This window comes from Falco peregrinus, chromosome 12, assembly GCF_023634155.1.
Source record: "Falco peregrinus isolate bFalPer1 chromosome 12, bFalPer1.pri, whole genome shotgun sequence".
NCBI classification, from domain to species: domain Eukaryota; kingdom Metazoa; phylum Chordata; class Aves; order Falconiformes; family Falconidae; genus Falco; species Falco peregrinus.
Window position 1 is genome coordinate 23,769,844 of NC_073732.1, and position 26,340 is coordinate 23,796,183.

Genomic DNA, 26,340 nt, shown 5'->3' on the forward strand with positions numbered 1-26,340 from the left:
GCTTTCACTGGATTTGGCCGCAGCAAAGCGTTCAGTGAGGCTTCAGTGCCGCCAGTGGTGGTGGCACTGAGAAGTGCAGTGGGTCCTGCAGGTGATGCTGGAAGAAAGCACTGGGAGAAAAATGTTCCCTTAAAAAAAAAAAAAAAAACCACACCAAAACAACCCCCACCGTTCTCTCAGTAAAATCTGAACGAAGATTTCTGGCATTTTCCTTGGAACTGTTTGTCCTCCTTGGAACAAAAGGAAGGCTTTGCTCTTCCCGTGGTTGGGAAATCTTTTGCCTGGACACTGAAAAATGCTTAATCTCGGGCACGTTGTGACTCCTGTGTGCTCCTCTCATCAAGTCTGCACACCGAGGTGCGTTTTAAAATCCTAAATTCTTTGTGAAGTCAAACCTGGAGTTGCAGTGGCAAGCTGCAACCTGCCTGATGTGTAATCCTTGGTCCTCGTGCAGAGCCTGCTCGGGTCAATCACATCTCCTTGGAGGTGGTTTTACATCTGACCTGCACAATTCAATTCGCTTTTTTTACTTCTTTTATTTTGCATTTGTGGCTAATTTATTATTCGTCAGTGAGAGGATCCCCGCTTTGTAAGCTGTCTCGAGCAGGTGCTGTGCATGGGGAGAGTCGAGCCTGCAAGTCGAGCTTGTAGTGGTTTTGTAGACCTGAAGCTCCCAGCGGGGGGGAGATCAGGTCCACGGTGACCACATGGCACTGTGGAGGTTGTACACCCTCCAGCCTTTCTAGGTGACACTTCTGCAGGCTGTGGAAATAGAACCTACCGAAGCATCATCATTTAGAGGTGTACTGAGTGGCCCTTTGACTGGGTATCTCTGTCTTACAAAATTTACAGCCTTCTCGCGCTTCCCTGAATTTCCCAGCCCTCATTGTAGCAGAGTATTTTGTGTGGCGTTCACAAATGGGTGGGTAGCTGCATCGTGTTTTGTGACCAGACATCAGGCTTCATAGCCTTTCATTATTTTTTTTTTTTTCTTTTCCTTTTGGCTATGTGACTTATGATTAAATCTCATGTCTTCTAGTCCCTTCCAAAACCTTTTTATAGTATTTCTGGGCTGAAGTGCTTCAAGACAATTAATGTTTAAATGAACGTTGTGGGAATCTCAGTGTGTTAATTGTCCAAGCTTTTGTTCTGGGAAATGGAAATTGGGGAATATAGCCCAAAACCATCAGAAACAGGGCCTGTGGTTTTTATCTTATTCCACATAAAAAAATTTATTAATTGGACCTTTGCATCATTTTTTTTTATGAGCTGCAATAGTTGAAAGATGCCTAAGCAAAATAAGAAATTAGATGTGGCTGAAGCAGGGTGTCTGTGTCTGTAACATTTTGAATGAACTTTAGTGAGCGAGTCTAAAAACCTCATCGTAGGTGAAAGCAGAACAGTGTAAGAACAGCTGGGGTATGTGAGAGTAGCTGCTGTTCTGCCTCTGATATGGCACTTGGATCTGCAGACCATGGCAAAGGTCCCTGTCCAACCCTATGGTATTTTTAGTTCTTGCACTTGAACTTCAGCATGTTTAATTTTTAAAATTTGGGTTTAGTTTAAGCCAGGGGTTTTTGTGTGAGAAGTAACTGGCATCTTTAGCTGAACAATATTATTCTGAAGGGTGGTGTAATTTCATTTTTATTGCCAGGCATAGCTGCTAATCAACTCTGTATGGGTTTTTAACCCGCTAAATTAAAAACAAAAGTTGAAATGAAAACGTAGTGAGGAGCTGCTGAATTCTTTCTGAAATGCAGATGCTCTGTGACATTTTTGCTTACATAAATCACATGTGCTCGACATTGCTGGCAGAACGGGGCAGTTTAAAACCGTGGCTCGTGCACCTTGCAGCTGGCTCTCCACCTCATAGCTTGTCTTTCTGCAGCTGATCGCTCCCGTCTGGGTGCTGTTTTGTTGTGGTTTTTTTTTTTTTAATTGCTACAACAATGTCATTGAAACGGCATTCTCTAAGCCTGTATCTCATACTTAAAATATTCGGCTGTGGATCACTCTGAAACCAGAGCGGGGTGCCAGCTCCCCGGGGAGGCAGCTGGGCCATGCAGGAATTCCGATGTGAGGGAGATGAAAGCATCTCGCTGCTCTGCCTTCTCCTCCTGGTTTGTCTGTGAGTGACGAGCACCTCGGATGAAAGGCAGCGTAATGGTAAAAATAGCCAATGCAGCAATAATAATAATAACCAATCATTCGATCAGATGTTTTCCATTGCACTAAGGAATTTTCCTTCTAACTGATGGAATTTATTTATGCGTTGGTTTTTGTTTTTTTTTTTTTACAAACCAGTGCTTTTAATTGGCACTGCTTGATCAACGTGTTGGATGGGCTCCTGTCACCATCTTTGCCATTTCAAAGACTCCTTGGCTGAAGAGCAGGTGGCGATGCTGCCAGACAGTCTTCCATTTATGTATTAGTAATTCTGTTTCTGCAAGTAATTTTTCCTCCTTTTTGCTTCTTCGAGGACAATTATTTCTCTGCATGCAGTGCATCTCAAATTGCTTCCGGCTTTCTGGTCACAGCCAACATTTTCAAAGGGTTTTGATACTCATATATGCGTTTTTTGTGTGTGCCTGCTGTGAGAGAGATGTCTGGGTTTCTGATTCGGCTGGTGGGGGATGCCAGCCGTTTTCTGAAGACATGAAAATGGGAGCCAGGGCAAAGAACTGGCCTGAGACTTCACTTGAGATCGCTGATAAGAGCTTGCAGGATACGCTGGGTTTTCAGATGTCCCCCATCCCACTCCAGGTGTCACTGCAGAAACAGCTGAAATGTTCATAGGTCATGCCTGGTGCTTTTCCAGAACGAGTGGTGAGCACAGCGATAGCAAGATTGATAGTAAAAGCATGGAATAACGTGTTCTAGCTGATTTCTGAAAACGGGCTGAAATCATCCAAAAATGAGGGCATTAAATTTCCCTCTGCTGAATAGAGGTTACTTTATGTCCTTGGGCTACCCAGAAGAGAACAACAGGCCTTTTGTTCTTCTCTGTGACCTTACTGATGTGAGAAGTTTGGGAAGGTCCCAGGAGCAGCAGAGTGTGAGGATGGGGAAGGATCTTCTGCCCTGCTGCAGCTTCTGTGGGGCAGAAGGGATGGTGCTGGGAGGGCAGCCTGAGCCGTCCTCACCGTAACTGCAAGGCACGCCTTTGCCCCAGATTTACTGATACTTTTTATTACGCTTAGTATTTGAAAATATCTTTGAGACTTACAGGTTTACCCATATAATTCCTGTGCAAAATGGGATTTTGTGGATGAGGCCCCTGAGGTCAGTTTGCCAAAGAGCAGGTGACGGTGACCACCGTGGAGGAGAGCCCTTCCTTGGGTGCTAGCACCTGAGCTGCTCTGGGGAACGGGTGGGCATAGCCTGAAACTGGCCCGGGGCTGTCCGATGTCCTCACTGCGGTCAGGAGCACGGGATAAATCCTGGACTTTGGCCCCAGCAGCTTCGTTGCCAAAACATGTGGTTAGAGGGTTCTCCCCGGCTTGCTGCCCGGCCAAAGCGGGGAGCAGCTCCTGCCCTCGGCACTCATCCTGCACTCAGACAGTTTTATGTGATGATAAACTCAAAGTCCCGGGTGCAGAGAAGCCTCTGCCATGCAAGGCAGCTCCTCCACAGGGCTGCTGCTGCCCAAGCCCTGTCCTGCACGGGACGCCCGGGGCAGGTGTCTCTCCCTGCCAGCGGGGCCCAGGGCTAAGAACCAGCAGACTGTCAGGAATGTCCTGCTGTACAGCCAGGAAAAGCCTGCTCGGCTGAAGTTGCCTGGAGTCCTATTTTTAGAGGAGAATGTAATCGCGCTGTAGCTTTGCTTGTCATTACGTTCCTTTGCGCTCTGCCGAAGCAGGAGGAGGCACGAAGCGGCAGGTTGCTTGAATCTGAGATGTGCTGGGAGACCCGCTAGTGTGGCACATGCGCTCCCCAGGCCGTGCCTGCTGTGGAGCTCTTTGCAGACCTGCAGAAGTCATGGAGAGTGTGCTTGAACTTGCTCTCCTCCTACTCCACTGTGACTTTCCTGGGGGTTTTTGGCTCCCGATGCCAGACGGGGCAGTGGCATGTGCACAGCGCTGAGTCAGAGCGACCTGCTGCTGCAGTGGTCCTGGAGGATGCTCGTGGGTTGAGGGGCTGAACCCCCATGTGGTGTGTGCCCATGGGGTGAGGGACTCAAAGGGAATAGGTTGCTCCCAGCTCTGGGGATGTGTGCTTATTCCTTTTCCAGCCTTTTTGGTGGGTCACTGGAGGAAGGAGAGGGTTCAGGCAGCCAGCCAGCCAAGTTCCACAGACACCCAAGCACCAAACTTGAGTCCTTTTTTCAGCCAGTGATCCAGGAGGAGGACATGGTTTAGTGGTGGACTTGGCGGTCCTGGGTTAATACTTGGACCTGGTCTCTAAAGATCTTTTCCAACCTAAATGATTCTGTGATTCTGTGCTAGTGGGTCCCTAAAACACATTTGATTTTGATTGTCCTGGTTGCCTGAAGTGTGTTCTCCAAAGCACATCTAAAATAAACAAACAAAAAACCCCAACCAAACTACTTTTCTTGGTTGTCTTGAAGCTGCTGAGGTGATGGTGGGTAACTTTTGCTCAGGTTCTTCTGTAGGTTCTGGCTTTATGACAAGTCACTTTGATGAAGCAAAGTATTTTGTGGATTTCAGAGTATGAAAGATGGGGGAATCTCTTTCTTTTTTCCCCAGATGGAGTTTGTTGGAGTAAGCCAGCTGTCGTTCATCCACGACCTGGGACCAAAGGGCATGTAAGTTGTGAGCTGTGTCTTTGTGAGTTACAATTCACCAAGAGCACGGTTTTATGAATAAATTTTGTTGAAATTAATAGCTTGCTTTTCTCGCCAATAGCTAACTGACTGGGCAATGTTGTACCATCCAGATAGAAGAGAAGATTAATATTCAGACAGAAATGCTACAGCTTTGGGAAACAGTTTTGAGGGCGAGGTGCTGGCTGCAGCTCACGGGCTGGCTCGCAGGGTTTCTCCCCTTCCCTCCCTGCAGCCTATTTGGTCAGGTTCAAGACCTGCTTGTTCTTCTGCTTGTGCTATAAAACAGGGCCCTGCATTTCTTAAATCTGCGTGATTTCCTGCCGGAGGGGTAGTTCTGCCCTTCTTCCAGATTTCAGGGCATGGCACAGAGGCTGCTCGGGCATGGCTGGTGGCACCAGGAGCCGTCCCTGGGCACAGGGTCTGGGGGGTTCAGCAAACACCCTCCACCTGAGAGCCCCCCACCTCCAGGTGAGCCATGCCACCCGTCCTGACGGTGTTTCTGTCCTTGCAGAGAAGGGCTCATCATGAAGCGCTCCGGGGGGCACCGCATACCTGGCCTGAACTGCTGCGGCCAAGGAAGGATGTGCTACCGATGGTCCAAAAGGTACTGCTGGGACGGGATGGGGTGGGATGCTGCGTGCCCCCTGGGCATACGTACAAACCCCCTCATTTGTCTCCGTCTCCCAAAAAGTCTAGGAGGTAGATTCTTGCTTTTTTGCAAAAGCCGTGGATTTTCAGGTCCATCCCCTCCCTGTGGGGAGGATGCTGGGGTTTTTTTCATCTGCTTTGGAGTTCATAGAAGGGACCTGTTGCTCCAGAGGAAAATTGGGATTTCTGACTGCCTCAGGCTTGCAGAAATGGCAATGATCCCCCAGTCTGTGCCCAGCTTTCCCAGCTGCAGGAGTGCCCACGGGGCTCCATGCCTTCGGGAGGGGACATGGCCCTGACCAGATTTCAGCCCAGTTTTCTGAGTATTGCTCCCTCAAAAGAAAAGAAAATGCTTTTCAAAAGAAAATCAACTAATTGAAACACTTTCTGGACTGCTTTGGAGATGGGTTAAATCAGATGTCACCTGCAGCAGTTAGGAGCTCTGCTTGGTGCAATTAACCTTGGGATTAAATACATCACCTCTTCGTTACTACTGCACGTACTTAAATGCTGGTGTTTTCATGGGAGTTTTCACAAGCCACCCTGTTCCCCTGTCCCTTCCCACTGCAGACAGACATAACCTACTGTCCCCATTCCTTTACCTTCTGTGTTAGATCTCAGCGTTTCCTGAGGCTTCAGCGTAGGAGGCACGTGCTACGGGGTGCGGGGGGGGATGTTACCAGCTGGCATCCAAAAACCACAAGGGGTACTGCCTGGACCTTGGCCTTCCCAAGCAAATCTTTCGTTTTGAAAATCCAAATAGTACATATCTGCCTTAGAGCAACATTTTTTGGTCTGTAGGAGCTTCCTGAACGTTATTCATCTTTTGGATTTTACCATCGCCAATGGGCTGTCATTAGTTTTTTCTTAAAAATTTCTGTTTGCCAACAAAATCTTTCTGCATTCTTGTGAAGAAAAGGTTCTATTTCTTCGTAGTCTTTCCAACATTCCTTAATGTAATTTTACTGACCTCTATAATGAGTGTACAAGGAGATGAAGATGTGACCTTCTTTCAGGTCAAATCATTGAATTGTCTCCAACTCTTTTTTTTTTTTCTCTTTTATATTTAAAAAAAATGTCTTTATCTCTTGATACCCCTTAGTTAACTCTTCCCTGCGTTATGCAGAGCTCAAGCTTTACTGGGGAGAGTAGTACATCCAGCTTCGATGGCCCCACCGTAGCCTGCTGGTACTGACAGCCTATGAATCAATAAATAAGCAAATAACAGGAATATTTCCCAGCAAGGGTAATTTTAAGTGAAGTTTTTTAGGACACGTCACACTGCAGACAGAGCTCCCCCCAAGCGTGGCACAGGCTGTGGGCAGCCTTTTCCCACAACAGCTTTGCTGCGGACATTGGGCTTTCTACACGCCACGTTCATTTCACTTATTATAGTAGGTTGGGTGCGTTATGGCCTTGGGGGCTGTGGAAAGGGATGCAGAGGAGAACAGCGGGGTGATGCTGAGCATGGGCATGGGCAGGACTTGTTGGGCATGCAGAGCTGCCTGGGGAAAAACAGAAAGGGAAATGCTTGGAAATGCACCCTGTGAGATGTTTGGGAGTGAAATTATGGGCCAGATAGGGAGGGGAGGTATTTTGGCACCAAATGAGGGGTGATGCTGGGATAACTCTTTCAGGGCCCTGAAAGAAAAGAAAAAATTATGGGATCTGGCAATAGGTGAGGAGCTGAGGCTGTTACTAAAGACACAAGAATGAACAGATTTTTGCAGTATTTTCTGTTGCTTTGTGTGTTTCTGAGCGTGCAGAAGAATGAGGCGAAGGTCTGGTGGCTGAGACCTGTGTGGGACAGAGGGGGCCGGTTACCCCAGCTACGCCGCAGGGGGAGAAAAAATTAGAAATGCCATTCACAGTAAAAAATGTGGGTTTTTTCCTAGAGTTGCCTTCAGGCTACGGTATTTTTGTAAAACCTGCCGGTCATCTCTCATCGTGTGTTTCTAACAGGGTGCTGGTTGCTTGGCAATAAAATCTTTCCGAAATGCCTTGTTCATCTATTTTGATAGGAGTGAAAGGGATCCTAGCATCATAATTTATGTTAGAAATGTCAAGTGACTCCCGTATAGCAAACAAGCTGAATAAAAACCTGGGGTGGAGGAATGCTTCTTGCACCTTGCCTGGTGCTGGGGCACCCAGCTGGGAGGTTTGTGAGCAGGGAGGTTCTCATTGATTTTGTTACACAAGGAAACCTACCTTTTCAAAGGCTTCTGTGAAAAGGTCATGCAAGTAACTCTAAAAGTCTTGTATTGAATTCAAACTCATTATCCAAGTTCATAAAATAGGTACTTTTCCTGCTCAAGAAAACCATACCCTGGACTAGCCACTGAAAATAAATTTTACCATTTGGTTGAACGCTTTCCTTTCCCTGGTGAGGATTTGCACTTGTTTTGAAGGAAACCCTTTTCCATTTTATTGACTTTTGTGGTGGCTGGTGTTTTGAAGATGGGCATGGGTGAGGTGCCAGTGCCGTGGTTGCTGTGCCTGACAGGTGGCTGGTGGTGAAGGACTCCTGCCTGCTGTACATGAAGCCTGACTCGGGGGCCATTGCCTTTGTCCTGCTGGTCGATAAGGAGTTCAACATTAAGATAGGCCAGAAGGAAACAGAAACTAAATATGGGTTGCAGATTGACAATCTCTCGAGGTAAGCAATACAGACTTGATTTAGACCCTTCTCAGTTTGCTTTTGCTTTTTCTAAGGATGACACGATGCCCCTCGCTGGGCTGAGGTGGTGTGGCTCAGCCTCCCGCAGGGCTCAGCTGCTGGTGTGTCGATACCTGCTGGGGATTTGGCCTCTAATGCTGATCGTTTCCGATGTCTTAATGAGGCATTTGGAGCCTCAGCTGCTCTCTGTCCACCCTTGCGGTTATTGCTGGGGCCTGGGGGCGCGGGGTGCATGCTGAGTTGCACGGTCTGGTTTTGCAGCAGTTGTCTATGGTAATTTTCTAGGTGTTCTGTGCCTTTTGTGCTGCAAGCAGGGACTTGTTCTTCTCCACCCCAACTGGAGTATTACCCAAAAGGCATGCTAGATGGGATAAAGAGATATTTAATATTTTTATAGTGGCACACAGTATAAATTTGTCACTTTTTAAAAAAATACAGCATTAGCTACGCCCCCTGAGTTAAGCCAATGCTGTTAATTTAAGTGTGGGGTATTTTATTTTATGCTTGGCAGCGCAACACTGTGGTAGTTGTTTGGAGCAGCTCAGTGCTGATGCATTCTTTTGCAAGCAAAACAACAAAGCAAAGTCCTTACTTTTTGCTTAGGCAAAATATGACTTATATAGGTGCATTTATCAACATATACAGAGAGCGTGGAACAGCCCATTTAAACGTAAGTGGCTCCAGCATCCTGCCCCATGCATCATCTGTTTTACAGGTCGCTGATTCTGAAGTGTAACAGCTACCGACATGCCCAGTGGTGGAGGCAAGGCATAGACCATTTCATTCGGAAACATGGCAAGGACTTCCTCACGGAACACCGCTTTGGGTCTTATGCAGCCGTGCAGGAGAACACGCTGGCCAAGTGGTGAGGACCATGGCGAGGCTGCGACTGACCCTGTACCTTGGGTGCAGTTACCTGCAGCAGCAGTGGCACACGCCTGGCTGTGCTACGCCGGCTCTGACGGGTAGACCTGGTAGCGTTTGGCAGCTGCAGAGGCTGTCTATAATAAAAGAAGTTGCAAAGAAGGAGGCTTTCTTCACCAGGAATGGAATAGCAGTACTGGTGACAGGAGTGCTTTGATCCTGTTACGGCTTTGCATCACAGCTAAAATAGCATTTTGCAACATTGAGTTTCATTTTAATTTGAGCAGGTTGGGTATTTATTATTGGAAGGATAAAAATGGTATCTTGATGCACATATAATTGGCAGGCTTCTTATGAGTTAAAACCAGAACTGCTCTTCCATTAAGATGTTCTTGGCTTCAATTTTATCCCAGTTTCTGATTCTGGAAATGCTATTTCCTATGGGTTCAGGTCTTTGTGCTCTGGGTTATAAACTCAGGGTAACATATGTGCTATTGAAAATGTCCACCTCTTCGGCTACTCCCGTCTTCATAGCTCCCTCCCAAAGCAGCTCTGCTGCAGCCTGCCCTGCCGGCGCCTCCCTGCAACTGATGGTCTGATCATGTCCTTCATGCTCTGAAATGCAAGATATGTCCTGCTCACTACATTTGCAAGGCTGTTTCTCATTCTGTAGCGCAGCATCGCTCTTCCAGGCATCACGGATGTGTTCGGGTGCAAAGGGCACTCATTGGGTTGAAAAGTAGCATCAGATTCAGGCCTGGCAGATTGGCTTTACGATGAAAGAGAATCAGCCAGTGCGAATTTGGGTATAGTCTAAGAATGACTGGGCTTTACGTACACAGCAGTCCCATGAGAAATCCTTCTGTCTGTAGTGTAACCTGGTTGCACTAAGCCATTCCCAGAAGCATCTCAAAAAATCAATTGTAGCGGGAAGCAAACCCTCTCGGTGCTCTCACTGCAGCTTCTGCCTTGAAGCAACTGCTGCCCAAATAGTTTCCATAAATCAAAGCAAGCCCCACTCCACCATCCTTTCCTGAGAGCCAAACCTAGCTCGCTCGCCAAGCAAAACCCGAGAATACTGTGTGCGCTTGGCAGAAGTACAGAGTAGCACTTAATAATCTCTTATTGTGCTGTTTCATTAAGCTACTAATAGCAGCATGGAATTCTCCCTGCATGTTGTCCTAATTCTTGAAACTGGGTTTGTGTTTGCTTTTGAGAAGAGAACCTAGATGGCATTAGCACAGAGCCCCACCGGACTTTGTTGATGAAGGGGGAGGAAGCCTGAGCCCATGCGCTGTGTTTGCTTTTACAGGTATGTGAATGCTAAGTGGTACTTTGAAGATGTCGCAAATGCCATGGAAGCTGCGAAGGAAGAAATTTTCATCACAGATTGGTGGTTCGTACTTACATGTTTGGATGTTGACCAGCCGTGTCTCTTGGAAGCTTCCCGACAATGCGGCAGTGTTGGGAGGCCCTACAGTATGGCAGCTAGCCGTGTGGCCAGATGGTTTGGCAGCACACCCAAACATCTCCTTGTGCTATACTCAAAGGCCTTTTCAGGAGGGCTGGCAGCAAAAGCGCATGCTTGGAATCAGCAGTTTGGTTGTCTCCTTCCATGGAAAGGCCTGAAATTGCTTGAAGGCACCACCTGAATTGCAAATGTTACGGCCTGAGGCGCTCATCAGGAGCATAAATCCTTGCAGATCGGAGGGGCATGGGTGGCTTTCAGTGTATAAGGGATTGTGGATGCTCAGATGCTTCTGACAGTGCTTTTCCCATGGGATCCTGCACAGGATCCTGCTTTCAGCTGCTCCTCACTGTCTTGGGAAGCCTCATGCCAGCAATAAGAGCATCTTGCTGGGGGGGGGTGTGATTTTGCTCTGCTCTTACATAGGCCATACAGTGGGGGGGGAGTTTTCGTTGCCCCTTCTGAGCTATGTGGCTGCTGAAGGACCTGGCTCTGTCACTTCATAACCAGTAATTCAATACATTTATGCAGTGCGCTGGTTCCTGCTTGAGGCAGAAAAAGGGTGCTCTCACAGACTGGGGGCAGGGTTTCTTGGCAGGATGCCGGTTGCAGCTGCCTATGCCCTGCCTTTGTGGAGTTCAGTCTGGCTGAGCCTGGACCTTGGGGTAGGATGGTCGGGCAGGCTCCCAAGGCATGGCTCAGATGTCCCCTTTAACCTTGGGCACATCTCTGTGCTCCCGTTTCTCCATCACTAAAATGAACCTTTTGCTGCTAATCCCCTGCCTGTAGGAACTGGGAGGATTAGTTCTTAAGTGCCAATTATTATGAGAAAATGAAATACGATGTTAGCATTTACTGGGGTAAAACTGGTTTCCTAACATGAGAACAGATAACCCCAGGGCTCCTGGATTCTCACGTGCAAAAGCAGGTAGCAGTGCAAGAGCATCACGTTTCAGACCTGTTATGTCTTTCTTAATGATTTATTCAGACAATTGTTAATGTATCTTGGAATTCCAAAACTTATCTGAAACTTGGCATTTCAGATAAAAATGCTGTTGTCAGAAGCATGTTTTTAGGATGTAGCAATATGCTTTATCCAAGCACATGTTTCCATGCTTGGTACAAAAGTAAAGGAATGAAATTCTGTCACCTTGCTTTGGGAGAGGTAGATGAGATTGTTTAATTATTCCTTCTAATCCTTAAAGCTATGAATCAATAAAATGTCCTGTTGAGAGATCATATTGCTTTGTCTTTAGGCAGCAAGGAAAATCCAGTACAAATCTATGCTATTCAGACAGCCTAAGTACCAGGAGAACTGAAGTCCTACTCTTATTTATATTTTATGTATACATATCTCTTTCAAACCTACCTTGGGGTTTTCTTTTGTTGCATCTTTCTTTCATAGTTAGAGTCCAAGTTTCCTCATTTATACATCACTATTAAACTTAGTCTCATGGGCTGTTGAATACTAAGATGAATGTACTGGACACATCCCCTGCCCTCTGTAATGCTCTGTTATTAAAAACCAAAGAGCATGACATCAGAGGATGCATCACTGGGACGTGAACCTTCACATCCATTTTATATAAACTGATTTCTTTGCTTCCCAAGTTGATTATTCAGGCCAACGCTTTGTTTGCAGACTACATATGCTGTGTTTTTTCCGCCTCTTTATTTTCTTAGGCTGAGCCCAGAAATCTTCATGAAACGACCCGTTGTGGAAGGAAATCGCTGGCGGCTGGACTGCATCCTCAAGCGGAAAGCAGTAAGTGAGCTCCAGCTGCAGCCTTCACCCCGCGGGAAACCCCATGCGCCCACCCACTTACAGGGTCATGTTAGGACCGGAGCATTTGCACCACTTGTTTTGGTAGGGATGAGAGTTAAAGGTGGCAGAGCCTCGTTCCAGAGGGCCTTCAGAAAACCACGTGTTTTGATTTGCTCCCCCGTTGGGTTTGGAAGAGCTCAGAGGCAGAAGGGTAGCTCCTCTGATTGTCCCCTCAAGTCCTCAGGTTTGGGTCACTTCAGCCTTGCATTACAGCTACCCCAACTCCTGGTGAGGTCCAAGACCTGTTGCTGTCCAGTGCTTTCCTGGTGGCATATGTAATTTAGAGGTAAGGGAAAGAGTAAGCGCTTTGTGGTGGCTCTTCGTAGGTGGTTTGTACGTTACCGTGTTGTGCAGATCCTGTCTGTTACCGCCGCGTATTGTCTGTCTGTGCTGCAGCTTTTGGAGCTGAAGCAGTGAAAGATACCATCAGTCTGCCAGGAAAATCAGGATGTCATTAACAAACAGTCACTTGGTATCACCCAGGGGTTCGTGCAATCTCACAATAGCCTTCTCATTGAGTTTTCCTTACCTAATGCGTTGCATAGGTCCTTGCTACAACTAATCACAAAGGAACTGATGATCTTGCTGTTCACCCGTCATTCCTTGCTGTAGTAAAGAAGTGCCTGCTGGCATCAAACATCATCCTAGTGTCTTCCAGCTCCCTGGTGGAGCCTCTTTTGCCTTCGTCCTGCCAGGCCATGCTGCCTTCGTGCCAAAGCTCTTCATGCCACAGCTCTTGCACAGCTGCTGCTGTGAAATAATAAACTTTAGTGGGGCATATAAGAAAGGCCAAAGCCTTGAAAGGTTTTTGTGTTTTCTTCTTATTGTTTTTATTTCCAAGGATAACTTATGATTAGAAAAGGCTTTATTTTTTGGTAGCTGGCTCTTACTACCTGTATGTCTCCTGGTTTTCTCTGTTCATGCCCACCCCTTTCTGTATTCTCATGGCTCTTGTGGCCACTAAGACATGGCAGATCAGCTGCGTCCTCCCAGCCTGTTCCTCCTCAGGTTGAGACCCTGGTCATGGGGGTCCTGGTGTGTTGATGTGGAGAAGGGATGTGGGGAAAGAGCTTCAGCAGAACATGGGGGGGAAAAAAACCACCTGTGTACAAACAGAAGCAGCATACATTCCCCAGAGCTGGACTGTGGTGTTCAGCTTGTTTACAGGGAGGTGATAAACATGACTCAGAGACTTGGACTTCTCTCTGCATTGCCACATTATCTGAGCTAATAAATGCTCGTGTTCAGTAAGCAGAGGCTGGTATGAACTTGATAAGGCTGCTTTTTCCCTCTGTTTTCATTTCTCCTTCCCTGCTGTCCCCGTGGAACAGAAAAGCTCAGACCCTCCGTTGACCTGGTGCCTTTCCTGGCGTTCCTGGTCTGGGTTCCCATGCAAAGCTCTGCGCTGTTGCATGCTGTCCTTTCTTGTGCAGCCCTTTGTGGTACGGGCAAGAAACTGCTATTATTAGCCCTGTTTCTCTTTTCTTTAAGCGTAGCGTTTTCATCTCAGAAAACAGTTTATTTTGTTGCTGGTTGTACTCTGCTTTCCAGTAAGACGTCTGGCTCCAGCCTATAGAGAACACGTTTCGTGGAGCCAGGCAAGGCAGAGGAGAAGCCGTGTGTGAGGAGTTTAAGAACGTGGGCTGCGTTTCTGATCACTCAACCCATGATAACACCGGTGCTGGAAATGGTAACTTGCCCCGTGTGAGTGGTGAGTCACAAACTGGAGCATGGCTGAGGAAGTCGCTTCAGCTGCCGATGTGGTGGAAGGGCAGGAGTCCAGGCAGAGATGCTGAAATAGTCTTTGACTCCCTCCCTTTCAAACCTGTTGTCATCACAGTCCTCACTCCTCTGTATGCCTAGAAAAAAAGTAAGGTTTTTTGTGTCTGTTGCTGATTTGGAAGTAGTCTTGTTTTCTGGCAAATGAAATATGGCCACGGGGCAGGCCCACCAGCTGGAAGAATTTGGCTTTGTCACGTTGACATGGATTTTCCTGTGGCTATAAATACCTTGTAAGAGCAGGGAGTGTTTTAAGCTTAGTTCCTGGAAATACTTGCGGGTTCTTCCACTTGCAGCATTCCTTTGGCTCGACAGGGCGGTCAGCAAGCTGGTGCCCTGGTTTAGGGGTGAGGCTGTCCTTTATGTATGTGCAGTGCCTGGTTTAGGGGTGAGGCTGTCCTTTATGTATGTGCAGTGCTGCCTTGGGCTTGTCTGGGTGCAGGGGGGAGCAGAATATCGCCCCCAGTTTGGAGACTGCCTAAGCTCCCAGTACCACCTTTATGGCAATAGGAACGTAAAAGGCTGTGGGAAGTTGAAGTCCCAATTTTAAGCTGGCAGATTCCACTGCAGCATTTTGAACTGTGCTGATTTACGGCAACTGAAGATGTCCCAGTGTGTGACCAGCAGCTGCCGAGGTTTGGGAAGTACTTAGCAGTTTTGAAAGTGCTTTAACAAGTGTCCTCAGAAACCTTCCTGTGGATACCATTCTGGTCACAAAGCACCATCCTTTGAGTGCTGCTTATTGGATTCCAGGAGCTTGTTTAGCTCTACCAGCAGAAAGGAGGTGTTTGCTGGTGTTAGGTTGGTTGTGTCCACTTTAGGAGAGGGATGTCCATATGACCACACTGGCATCGTTGTCCTGCAGAGGCTTTTCACTGCAGGCAAACATCAGGGCAACTGAAGGAGCAGAAAACTGAACTTCAGAGGATGTGTGCAACAGGATTGTATGCGGACTGAATAAGGTTTGCAAAAATCTTCCCCCACGGGATGTTTAGAAGGGGCTGACCTGTTGGTGGGCTCTGGTGTAGCTCAGCTCTTCGCACACACCCAGGTACCGAGCCCTCCTCTGGAAGCTGGAGAGCTTTCCTGGGCAGTGCGGGTCCTTGCACGCTGTGGGGTTACCAAGGGGGATCTGGAATGAAGAGCAAGTAACCTCAGCCTGCGTTTCTGCCTGCAGGTTCAACATGCTTACCACCTCTTAGCTTTTCCTTGCTTTGGAAATGGGCTGTATCCATTAGCATACCTACATAGCATGTGTTTCTTTTTATTTCTGACAGCAACAAGGAGTGAGAATTTTTGTTATGCTATACAAAGAGGTGGAGCTTGCCCTAGGGATCAACAGTGAATACAGCAAGCGGACACTCATGCGCCTCCACCCCAACATAAAGGTAATTGCTCATCGCGCAGTTGTATGAAGGACGCTTACATTCATTTGTTCTTGATAGCTGGTGCGGACCCTCAGTGTATTTGGCTATGAACTGGAAGAAAAGTGTTTCCCACCACTGTGGTGGGAATAGTGTGTGAGGGCGTACCCATACAGTGATTACTACATCTGGCAACTTCATTAGGTTATAACTGAACTTAAAATTGCTTAGTTCAGACTTGCCAAAGCAACTATTCATCTAATTCACAAGAAACGTGTTTGGTATGACAAGTTAATGGGGTTACATCAAATGGAAAATTACCATTTGAGAATGCTGTCTCATTTCAGCATTTCTGTTCAAACACAGAGGGCCAGAGTCAGCGCTGAATGTTTATGTTCCCATGATAAATAAAGAGCATTGCACTGTCCTGTGCTGTTAAGCTGCTGCTGTGCCACTGAACAGAAAATTAGTTGTGGCAGACGAACCAGTAGATAAAGCTAGATCCAGTCTCTTGAAATTAGAGATATACACATTTTAACGAGCAATAAGATATATGTTATGCATGAGGGTGACTAACAAACTGCTAGAACAATAGATTTATCATCAGTTGCCACAGTGAAGGGAAGCATCATCTTCATGGCAAGACTGGAAGATGTATCTGGAAGATACCTGCTAGCTGTGTAGCAGGTTTTGGGAGCAGCCCAAAACAGGTGAAATCCTGTAGCTTTTTCCCCAGGAAGCTGGTCTAATGGCTCTACTCTAACATAAAAAATAAAAAAACTATGTACTGTATGCTTAGATATAGAAATTACTTTGCCGTAAACACGTTAAAAAGAATCTCATAAACAAATGCTAAACATCTTGCCGATTTTAAATAGGGAAAAGCCAGCCAACTTCTCGTTTCACTTCTGTAGTGGCAACGAAAGAAGTGAGTCAGATCACCAATATGTTGTTTTGTTACAGAGCAAGCTCTGTGTTTGAAAGCTCAGCTATTATAGCTCTACTGAAAGCGTGATTTTATTTGTTGAAACAGCTTCCTTGAGTATGGTCCTCTACCAAAGTGTAAGTAAGTGTGACCTATCCCAACACCAGTAACCACTGCTGCCGGGGAATGCCCACGTTGCGGGGAAGCACCTGCCTCCAGTAAGGCTGAGCCCAACTAGCACGGAGTCATGGAGCTTCAGCATTTACTGCAGTCTGTGTGGATGCATCTTTCAAAAACTCCAGTGTTTCCCCATCATCCTGAGCAGCCAAAAAAGCTGGGCAGCCCTCTGGCTGGAGGGATGTAATTTGGGTGATGACACTGAGCTTGAGCGCTGGTTTTCTCCCTAGGTGATGAGACACCCAGACCACGTGTCCTCCTCCGTGTACCTCTGGGCCCACCACGAGAAGCTCGTCATCGTTGACCAGTCCGTGGCATTTGTGGGCGGCATTGACTTGGCGTACGGCAGGTGGGATGATGACGAGCACCGCCTGACCGATGTGGGCAGTGTGAAACGTGTGGCGGCGGCGAAGTCGGTGTCAATGACCAACCTGGCAGTAAGTGGGCTTGCTCCAGCTGGTGGCCACGGTCACGTCTGCATGGAAGCTTTGTGGTGGGGCTGAACAAGCTGTGCCTGCTTCGAAGCATACGTAGCGTTGGGTTTAGGAGGTTTAGAGAGTAATGGGAAGTATCCGAGTACTGAACGACTCTTCAGGGCTAGATGCTGACCAGACCTTGCCAGGGCACGGAGACAGCTGGGTTTTCCCTGGAGCTTGGAGCAGCAGTCACAGTGTGGAGGCTGCATTCTCAGTAAAACTTAGCTAGAAATGCCCAGTAAGCAGTCGCAGAGTGCTCCAAACTTTTGGGTACTCGGGCCCTCAGCAGGTGCCTTGCTTGCCAAGCTTTCTGCTAACGTGGGTCTGTATGCAACCACATCCCTCTTAAAAATGTAGAGAGGTCTAGGTTTTTCAAGGGGAGTAAGAGCCCAGAGTAAAATTATGGAATCAAATTCTGCTGGTATTACCGGGTTTTCTTGTCGAGTGCCATCTCAGTGCAGACTCTCTCCCTCAAAGGCATTCCTAGTTCCCTTTGTCACAGAGCAAAATTCGACTCGTGCTTGTTTCTGAGCTTTGATATGCATGACAATCTGTAATTGAAGGGGAACCTGTCCTTACATCACCTGCAACAGTGTCTTGTGTCTTTTCAGCCTGCAGCAGAGTCATATGAGCATGTCCCTCTGCAGTCTCAAGCTCTGTCCCCAGAAAGCCACTTGTTCCAGAGAAATGCAGATGATGTCCCAGACATATCAAAAATGAAAGGAGTAGGAAAACCTAAGAAGTTTTCAAGGTTCAGTATTTACAAGCATCTCCATAAACATGGCATGCACCATGCTGACAGCGTCAGCAGCATCGACAGTGAATCAAGTAAGTAATGCTGTTCAACTAAACAACATGTACAAAGTGTATGTGGAGGTGGGTGGGTGGGTGGGTGTACCTGCAGATTCACATAATTTCTGGAGTAACGTGTTCTTTGTGAGGAAGGAAAGTCGACGAATTTCTTAACTACCAGAATAACAGCTACGTGTAGTCAATGTGTAAATTTGTGTTGCTGCAAAATATACAAGACAATTTTTAAGTGGATTTGCATTTAGTTTAATTAGAGATTGCAGTGAGCCATCAGGTGACATGGTAGAGTGTACATGATATCTAATGTTTATATTGTTGGGAAATTTTTGCTCCTGCAAGGGAGAACTGAAACATTTGTTCTCACCTTGTAGTGATTATAACAAGCCAAACAGTTTCTGAAGGTGATTATCCCCTCTCATAGGCCAGTGTTACCTAGGTTTACATCGGTTCACTTAAACGGAAGTATTCCTCATTTACCCACTTACTAGAGAGGAGAGACTATTCAAGAGTTGAATATTTGAATGTAGCTTTTCATTCCCCACATTAAAAATAGCTTCAAAGCTAAAATTACAAGGGTCAGCTTAACGCTTGTTCTAGCACGGAGTCCTTCCTGAGATCTGTCTCTGAAGTCCTCGGCTCCTGAAGCTGCATGTTGCTCACGGTGGGCACTTATCTGAGTTTCCATTGCGCCCTGCGGATCTTGCTCCTGCCTCTCGCCGGAGGAAGCCTTGCTGGAGCATCGTTTGCAGTCAGCTCAGGACATAGCCATGGCTTTGCGACTTCATCTGTTTGGTTTAAAATCAGTTGGGCCTTGAGTTTGGTCCTTTGCCTGTTGGCCACTTGTAGTTTCAGCAAACTGAGATCTCGTTTGAGCCTCTGTTGTGCAAGGTGTCTTCAGACAGCATCAGGCACCAGCATAGAAGTAGTGGACACGTGTTTTTGCCATGAATAGAGCATCTTGACTTTCTGCAGGTTACTGTAACCCCACTAGGAGCCAACCGAATATAATCCAGAGTTTAAAGCCCCATCTGAAAATGTTTCATCACCACAGTGAATCCAAGCAGGGGCTCGCTGAGCCTCGGGAGGGTAAGTGAGGAAAGGCAGAGGTGCGGACCCCTTCAGGCTTTAGCTGCTGATGTTTTTGCATTATAACTATGGTGAGAGTTAGGTTGGGTGCTGGGATCAGCCTTTGCTGCTGCTTGTTCTCCCAACATCCTTAGCACCCCTCTGAGAACATCCTGGCAGAAAAAAGCCTTCTCCAGAAGCTACAAAAACTGCAGCATAAATAAAATAAAAAACCCCACACCAAAACCCCAACAAAATTAAAAAAACCCACAGCAACAAAATTCAAAGGGAAAAAAAGAATTGCAATAATGACAGCAGGGAACAATTGAGGAAATAGCTCTGATTCTGGGATATGATGATTTCAGCAGCTCTCATCCTGCCAAGGAACGGCTTGTTAGTGGGGCTGGGAACTTCTGCCTTGGATATTTTAAAGTAAGCCTGGTACAGGAAGAGATGCAAACAGAGAGAGGAAACAGCAAAGTGGCTGCTGCCAGACCTGTGTTTGAGTGGAGACCTGGGCCCCCCACCTTTGCCCTGTATTAAAATCAATGAAAGCATACTCAGTTGAGAAAGGAGCTCGGTGGTTGTGAGCACTAAGCTGTTCTGATCTCTGGACTGATGTTGAAGGGGCCTGTTTCAGTGTGGTACCTCATTGAGATGCCTTTGAGTTCTGGTATGGGGTGAGGTGTTCTTCAACATCTTCCTCTTGCTAACATCTTCCTCTAAGGCATTGATTGACAATTATAAAACAAAATAGTGGAGGTAACAAGGAAGAGATGCATTTGCTTCATGGAAATGAAGTGCAATCCCCCCTGTGGTCACCTCGTGCTCATTCAGCAGTTGGTGTACACTCATCGAAGCTCGGTACATGAAGTGTGTTTCGGCCAGACGTCGTGTCCCACCCATTCCCATTTGAGCATGCCGAGCCAGCGATTCCTCAGCTCCACCCGGACTCTCACTAGCAACCCAGGCACCCCCAGGCAGCAATGCTGCACACCTGCTGCACGGCGCTTTGGCATGGCTTGGCTCGGTGGGGTTACAGCGGTGCTGGTAGGGCTTGCTTTGGGTGAGCTGGCCGTGTTGCGCTGCTGCTGTGTGCTGCTTTGACTGTTGAAAGGGGCTTTTTTCTTTTTTTGTACTAAGGGTTTTTCATGGTTACCTGGTGATGTGGTCGGGTTAAGAGAAGACTGCTGTTGGCATGCTGCTGCACAGTTACTGCACTAGCAGATGGTGCGGCAGATGAAGGCGGTTCTCAGTGTCAAGAAATAACGCTAGCTAAGTGTTCATGGTCTAGGCCGGTGGCTTTGGCTCTTTTAAGAGCGAGGAAAAAAGGGTTCACTCTGTGCCAAAATCTGTGCTCTAGAAAAGGGATCCTGTCAGGAGGGAGTATCTCTGTCTACAATACTTCTGCCCATTTTTAATCATCATCGATTTGGAATTTAGGATCCATTTGTTCAACAGGTAAATTTGTATCAAAAGATGACATTGTAATTTGGAAAAACAGTAAAACAAACCAACCCCCACACTACTGAATAAGGGAACATGAGCTTTTTAATCATCTCGTTCTCGTTAATAAAGACTAGCTTCTGTTAGAGGAGATACACCCTGCTGTAGAGGCAAAATAATAAACCCTCTAGCAGAGAAGTTGAATTAGTTCAACAGTATTGAAAAATATATTAAGTAGATGATATATGTGTTGTTCCTGTACATATATCTACTAAGGGCAGTCACAGCTGGGCTATTTAGATGTCATAGGACTGTGGAAAGAGAAATTACTATAGGGTGCTTTTTTTTTTTTTTAAGTCCAATGTAGAGAGCATTCAGCATCTGCTTTTTGTTCAGTAACAGATTGTCATATACAACCTGTTCTGATTGTGTAGCAAATACTACAATAAGGAAGAAAAAATACTAATAGATCTCCTTTGAAAGCAACAGGAAGACTAGGGAGAAATCTGCTTTGGCTGACCGGGACTGGCAGGTCCCACCAACGCTGTTCCGCGGCAGCCAGTCTCTCGCCAGCGGTGCGCGATGGGCAGCCGTGACTCACAAACCAGTGTGTGGTTTTGTTTTCTTGTTTGCCTGCGACAGATAAAGGATCCATCCGCAGCTTGAAGACGGGTGTTGGCGAGCTGCTAGGGGAAACCAGGTTCTGGCATGGCAAAGACTATTGCAACTTTGTCTTTAAAGACTGGGTTCAACTTGACAAACCTTTTGCTGGTAAGTGCCTTTGCACCCTGGAAGTCATTACATTCCCCACAAACCCTCTTCCCTATCTTTTCAGTCTCAAACTATATTTTTTTCCTGCTTCTGAGCCAGAGGTAAGGAGGTTATTTTGGTTTGACTGCTAGGAAGAAGCAGCAAAAGCCCCTTTAAGAGGTTCTAGAGCCAATTACGCTGTCATGGTTCATGGACAGGCCTCGGTGCCATGTTCTGGAAACTTCAGCTTGGGGGGAGTGGGTGCCATGCTTTTTCATATTCATGTTCTTTGTCTGAGGAGGTCCAACCGTGCTTTCCTGTCCCGTAGATTTCATTGATAGATACACCACCCCAAGGATGCCCTGGCATGACATCTCGTCTGTGGTGCATGGCAAAGCAGCACGTGATGTCGCCCGACACTTCATCCAGCGCTGGAACTTCACTAAGGTGGGCTGTGGGCATTGCTGCTGGGGCATGGAAATAAATACAGCTTCTGCCTAATTCACGTGTCCTCCGGAGGCATGCATTTTATTATTATTTTTTTTATGTTATTTTGCTATGTTGCAATCTTTTCAAGGATTTTTTTTTTCTTTTTTCCCCTGGGCAGATTATGAAGCCCAAATACCGATCCCTGTCCTACCCCTTCCTGTTGCCAAAATCTCAGCAAACTGCAAATGAGCTGAAGTATCAGGTGCCCGAGGCTATTCAAGCTACAGTCCAGGTGGGTGTTGATGGTCTCCTGCTCATATACTCCTGAGAGAGCTTGTTTTGCATCTTCCCAGCAGGAAGTATTGATACTTGACAGACCCTCTACAGAACTTGAAATTAAAAGATAAAAACCTCTTATTTAACTCACAGTATAGATGGTCAGATCCTCAATTACAATAAAATAATGCAACTCTTTCAGTAGAGATGCATTAATTTGTACCTTTGCCTTTGAAGTAAGAGGACCAAGCTGTATGCAGCACTCAGGCTGTGGGAACACCATGACCTTGTATAGCTGTTTTGTTTTCTGCTGCTCCTCTAATGTCTAACATTTGTTTTTTACATTTTGGGAAGGCCTGATGGGTTGAGGTTGACCACTGAATATTTATCTCAGATCTTAGAGCAGGCTACCGGGCCTCTGATGCCTCACTCGGATGAGTAGTGGTCAGGTACAACCCAGCATTAAGTGGAGGCTCGAGGCTGTTGCTTTCTGCATTGAACTTCATCTGCATTTTATTATGCAGCCGCTCATCCCTGTGGGTCCTCTGAAGTTCTGCACAGTCAGCCCACAGTCTCGTTTGTGACAATCATCCTCTCAGTCATAACTGCCAAAATACCTATATTTAGAAACCCAGTTATCTATATGAAGTGCATACATTGAATACTCAGGTTATCCAGCAGAAACCTGGACTTGTTGAAGAACACAGTCAGAACAGTTATGCTGAAGCAGCAAAATAGTTGTGTGTCTGTGGATGAAAGATGTATGAAATGAGAGCAATTAGACCAAAACCAGGAAAAAACACATGCCTTTGCTCTTCGTAAGGAATGGTCCGCCCAGATGACAGCAGCGCTTGGGGAAGCTTAGTGTAACAAAATGCATTTTTCTGGGTTTGTGGGTTGCCAGGGCATTGTCTGCTCCTCCCCATGTGGTGTGAGGGATGGCCAGCAAGGGGATCTGGTGTCACGATCTTGGGTGTTTTGCATCAGCCTCCAAAACAATGCTCGCAGCTTGTTGAGAAATAACCTGGCTTTGGGCATCAGCATACTTCCCTGTGGCTGTAAATGCCACTCCAGCTGTGTCTGTGACACCAGCTTCCTGGGAAATTTCATTCTCGTGGAAGTGAGGGGCTTGTGTCTCTTGAGTTCTAACTGCAAGATAAGCCTCAACTTCTAAATCATGAGGTTTGCTGTAGCAAAAAGCTACGTTGTACTGATTACAGAACTGAAAGCAGTTCCCGAAGGAGGAACTGCAGTGAGTGCAGCCTAGGTCCAGCTTTCCTTTGGGCAGTTCTGCGGAGCTGCTGGCTCAGAGCATCAGCCTGTGGGAGAGGAGGATGGAGCTTGGGCGATGACTGATCAATGCTGCGTACACCAGTGCTGAGTGATGGGTGAGCTGTTTGAAAACTAGCCTCGTCGTGACATTGCTGGGGCATTGCAAATAACCAATACATTCCAGGAAATGAGGGGCTGTTCTCTGCGACGCCATAAACAGCAAAAAGAGAACAGGTTTGGCTTGTAAATTATTCATTTGAAACTATCTTGCTCATTTCTAATTTATCTCAAATTGTGGCTTTGAGAGACCTGTCATGGTAGCTCAGCCCTGCGTATAGCCAGATAAATAACATTCTATGATACTAGGCTGAAAACATGTTGCCCTGCAATGTACCAGCCTTCCCGGTATGAGGGAAGACTGTGGGAGAAGGGCATTTTGCAGCACCAAGCACGGTGGAAGCAGCGAGGGTGGCTCCTCTGCCCGGGCTGGTGCACCCTCCTGCCTGGGTGCAGGTCCCTTGGCCCTGGGCTGCATGCAGCTGGGTGATGATCTCCTCGAGCTCCCAGGCATGGATCTGCACGCAGATACTGTAATTTTGGCTGTCTCTTTGGCCTGGTTTTCCTCAATCCCTAGATGGCACAAGTGCCCTGAGCATCCCTGCAGTCCCCGCTGTGGGTCAGTGAGTGGCTCAGGCTCTCCTACTGGTGTGGGCTTTAGCTTTGGCTGCTGCAGGAGGGGGAGAGAGGGGAGGATAGCTGCAGCTTGGATCTGACCTCCCCCCGCTCCTCCCAGCTGCCTTTTTCTGGAGCTGCTGGGGTCTGCCTCAGGGCATCCCTGTGTGGCTCCTCCTGGCCGCAGGAATATCAGCCTCTTGCCTGTCCAATGTACTAGTTTTGGACCAGAGGGCTGCAGGTGCTCACATCTCTTTCAGCAGCACAGTCCAGTGCAGAAATAACCAGATACCCTAAAATCTTTCACCGTTTCTTCATCCAAAAAAATTAGAGCAACATTGTTGTTCTTTATGCTGAATCCTTTGGCTGGCCAACAGCCAAACCCACGTTATCCCCATTTTGGTGCTGTGTAGGGACTTCGTAGGCAGCAGTTACTGCCCTGACGTGAAATCCAGCATCCAGTGACTGTCCTTGGCTGTGGGGTGATTGAAAAAAGTCTGGCTGCCAGTTTTCTTGTTGCTGAGCTTGTTTGCAAATCTGTCTTCAATTATGGGCAGATCAGAGGAAGGGGAAACACAAAGGATCTGTGGGGATTGCAACGTTGCTGCAAGCCCGAGCCACTGACCTGTCAGCAACAGATTTTGACCTCGTCGTACCATCTGGTTTTGCTCTCCATTGTCAGAGGAGAGGAGCAGGAAAGTGCTTTCAGGAAGGTGGAGATAGCAGGAGCAGCACTGACAGGGGCTTTCCCCTGGGCAGGGAGGATGAATGCATCATGCATGGGAAACGATGTGGAGGTACGGCTGGGGACAGGAGAGGAGGAGCCTGTCAGACATGGGGTCTCATCCTCTTTCATTTGAACTTCTGAGCTTTGCTCACAATAGCAATGTGATTGCACATTGATTTTTTGCAAAAGTCAAATAGCTGTTGGCCAAAGGCGGTGCCAGGTTTTTTTCCATCTCTCTGTTTCTATTCCAGAGTTTCCAGTTATCAGCCAAAGCCAGCACTGCAAAAGATGTGACGTGGTGAGGCAATATCCATTTCCTGATGTAAACGCAATGAAAATTTAATGCTTTGGCAACAGCTAATGCCCTTACCTCTTTGAAGTCTGCATGAAAGCCTGCATTGTTCAGGTTTTATGCGCTAGCCCACAGCAAACACCAAATGTATTACTATTGTATCGGTTAAAGACATTAAAGGGATGACAAGCCTGGCACAGCACTCCAGCAGCTGTTGTGAGGCTTAAGAGGAAGGAGCACGGAGACACCAGCTCCACTTGGTGGGCACTGCGCTGGGCAGCATGCGGCCTTTTTTACCTGGGAAAATAGATTGGGTCTGAACCAGCTCACTTCAGATACCTTGACAGGAAAGGAGAGATGTCCAGAAGTGAGATGAAACATTAGTGATAAAGAAAGGCTATGTAGGAAACTTCTAGGTGTGTATTTGTCCTTGCGTGTCACAGCTTTGTTTCCTCAGGGTGCGTGACCCATTCATGTGATGCCAGTGTTGGTGGCTGCAGAGATGCTGAGGTTGGTGGCCTTGTCCTGTCATCTCCTCGCCTGTCACTGTGGCTGCAGAGCTGTGCCGTGATCGGTGCTGGCCACTGAAGTGGTCCAGATTAAAAATAACTATTTCCAGGAAGTCCAAGCTGGAACACCTTACACCCATTCTGCTGTCCAAGCCAGCATCTTCTGAAAGCGCCTCTTCCCTCCACATGTGGATTTGAGGTTGTACCTGATGCGTTAGCTTTTCAGGTGGTGCTGAGTCAGCTTTTCAGGATGAGCCATGACACGCTATTCTGGGGCGAGGGCAGAGGGGTGATGGTCCTGTAACAGCGGGCAGCCTGGCGTGTGGAGAGAGCTGGGGTGCCGACGAGTGGAGGGGTGAAGAGGAAGGCAGGGGAGGCTGGGGCATGATGCTGTGGGAAGCTATGGCGCTGGGAAGGGGTAGTTTTGTGTGATGGTTCTGTCGCATCAGGTGGCATCCCCTGGTTTGGAATAAACTTGTCTTCTGGCAGTAAAGATGAATTCAAAGCAAGGGGCTTTGGTGCTATCAAGTTCCCAATTCAGAAAAGTACATTTATTTCTTGTCTGTAATGGTTTCAGTTATTGCTGCTGTAAAAAAGGGTGTGGAAGTGACTTCGTTCAGTGCAGGGCTCAGCAGCTTATCTTGAAAAGAGAAGCGGCTCTTTGGAGCGTGGACAAAGTTAACTAGCAACAGAAAAAACAGAAAAGTATTGAGTGTCAGTGTTTCGTCACCTAGGAAGACACAATCTGCAGCTTTCTGAAGTGCAATTCCAGATTGCATTTGCTGGATGTTCCCAGCACCCAGGGATGGGCTTCGGGGCCCGAGGTTTTCACCGCAGCAGGACAAAAGGCAGGGTACGGGCAGCACAGCTGCTCATCGCCAGCTGTGCTGGTCGAGGTGGAGGGGCTACAAGCTCCTGCCAGGCTGCAGCCTGAGCTGTGTGCATGGAAGAATTAGCCTGCCTTCTACTCGGAAAAGCTGCTTTTCTGTCCTTATTACTGCTAGACGGTGGAATTTTGTTCAGGAGCTCTGCCTGCTGTGGTGTTTTGCAGGGCTTTAGCACTGGCCAGCCTGGGGTGAGTAGGAGCATGCAGCGTTGGCTTT

The 26,340-nt window shown here is 47.3% G+C and overlaps 1 protein-coding gene across 7 annotated transcripts in view; it reads left to right on the plus strand.

Moving 5' to 3' along the window:
- PLD1 (phospholipase D1) overlaps nucleotides 1-26,340 on the plus strand; it is a 75,928-nt gene that overhangs the window by 32,132 nt on the left and 17,456 nt on the right. For 6 of the 7 annotated variants that reach the window (XM_027794401.2, XM_027794404.2, XM_055816909.1 and 3 more), the window contains 13 exons: nucleotides 4,707-4,765; nucleotides 5,298-5,390; nucleotides 7,938-8,090; nucleotides 8,827-8,976; nucleotides 10,288-10,371; nucleotides 12,127-12,208; nucleotides 15,325-15,435; nucleotides 16,744-16,950; nucleotides 17,601-17,817; nucleotides 18,772-18,885; nucleotides 20,953-21,081; nucleotides 21,389-21,507; nucleotides 21,668-21,781. In XM_027794401.2, coding sequence (XP_027650202.2) covers nucleotides 4,707-4,765; nucleotides 5,298-5,390; nucleotides 7,938-8,090; nucleotides 8,827-8,976; nucleotides 10,288-10,371; nucleotides 12,127-12,208; nucleotides 15,325-15,435; nucleotides 16,744-16,950; nucleotides 17,601-17,817; nucleotides 18,772-18,885; nucleotides 20,953-21,081; nucleotides 21,389-21,507; nucleotides 21,668-21,781 — 1,632 coding nt within the window. The remainder of the gene's footprint in view (nucleotides 1-4,706; nucleotides 4,766-5,297; nucleotides 5,391-7,937; nucleotides 8,091-8,826; nucleotides 8,977-10,287; nucleotides 10,372-12,126; nucleotides 12,209-15,324; nucleotides 15,436-16,743; nucleotides 16,951-17,600; nucleotides 17,818-18,771; nucleotides 18,886-20,952; nucleotides 21,082-21,388; nucleotides 21,508-21,667; nucleotides 21,782-26,340) is intronic. The other variant, XM_055816911.1, reaches the window with a different exon arrangement.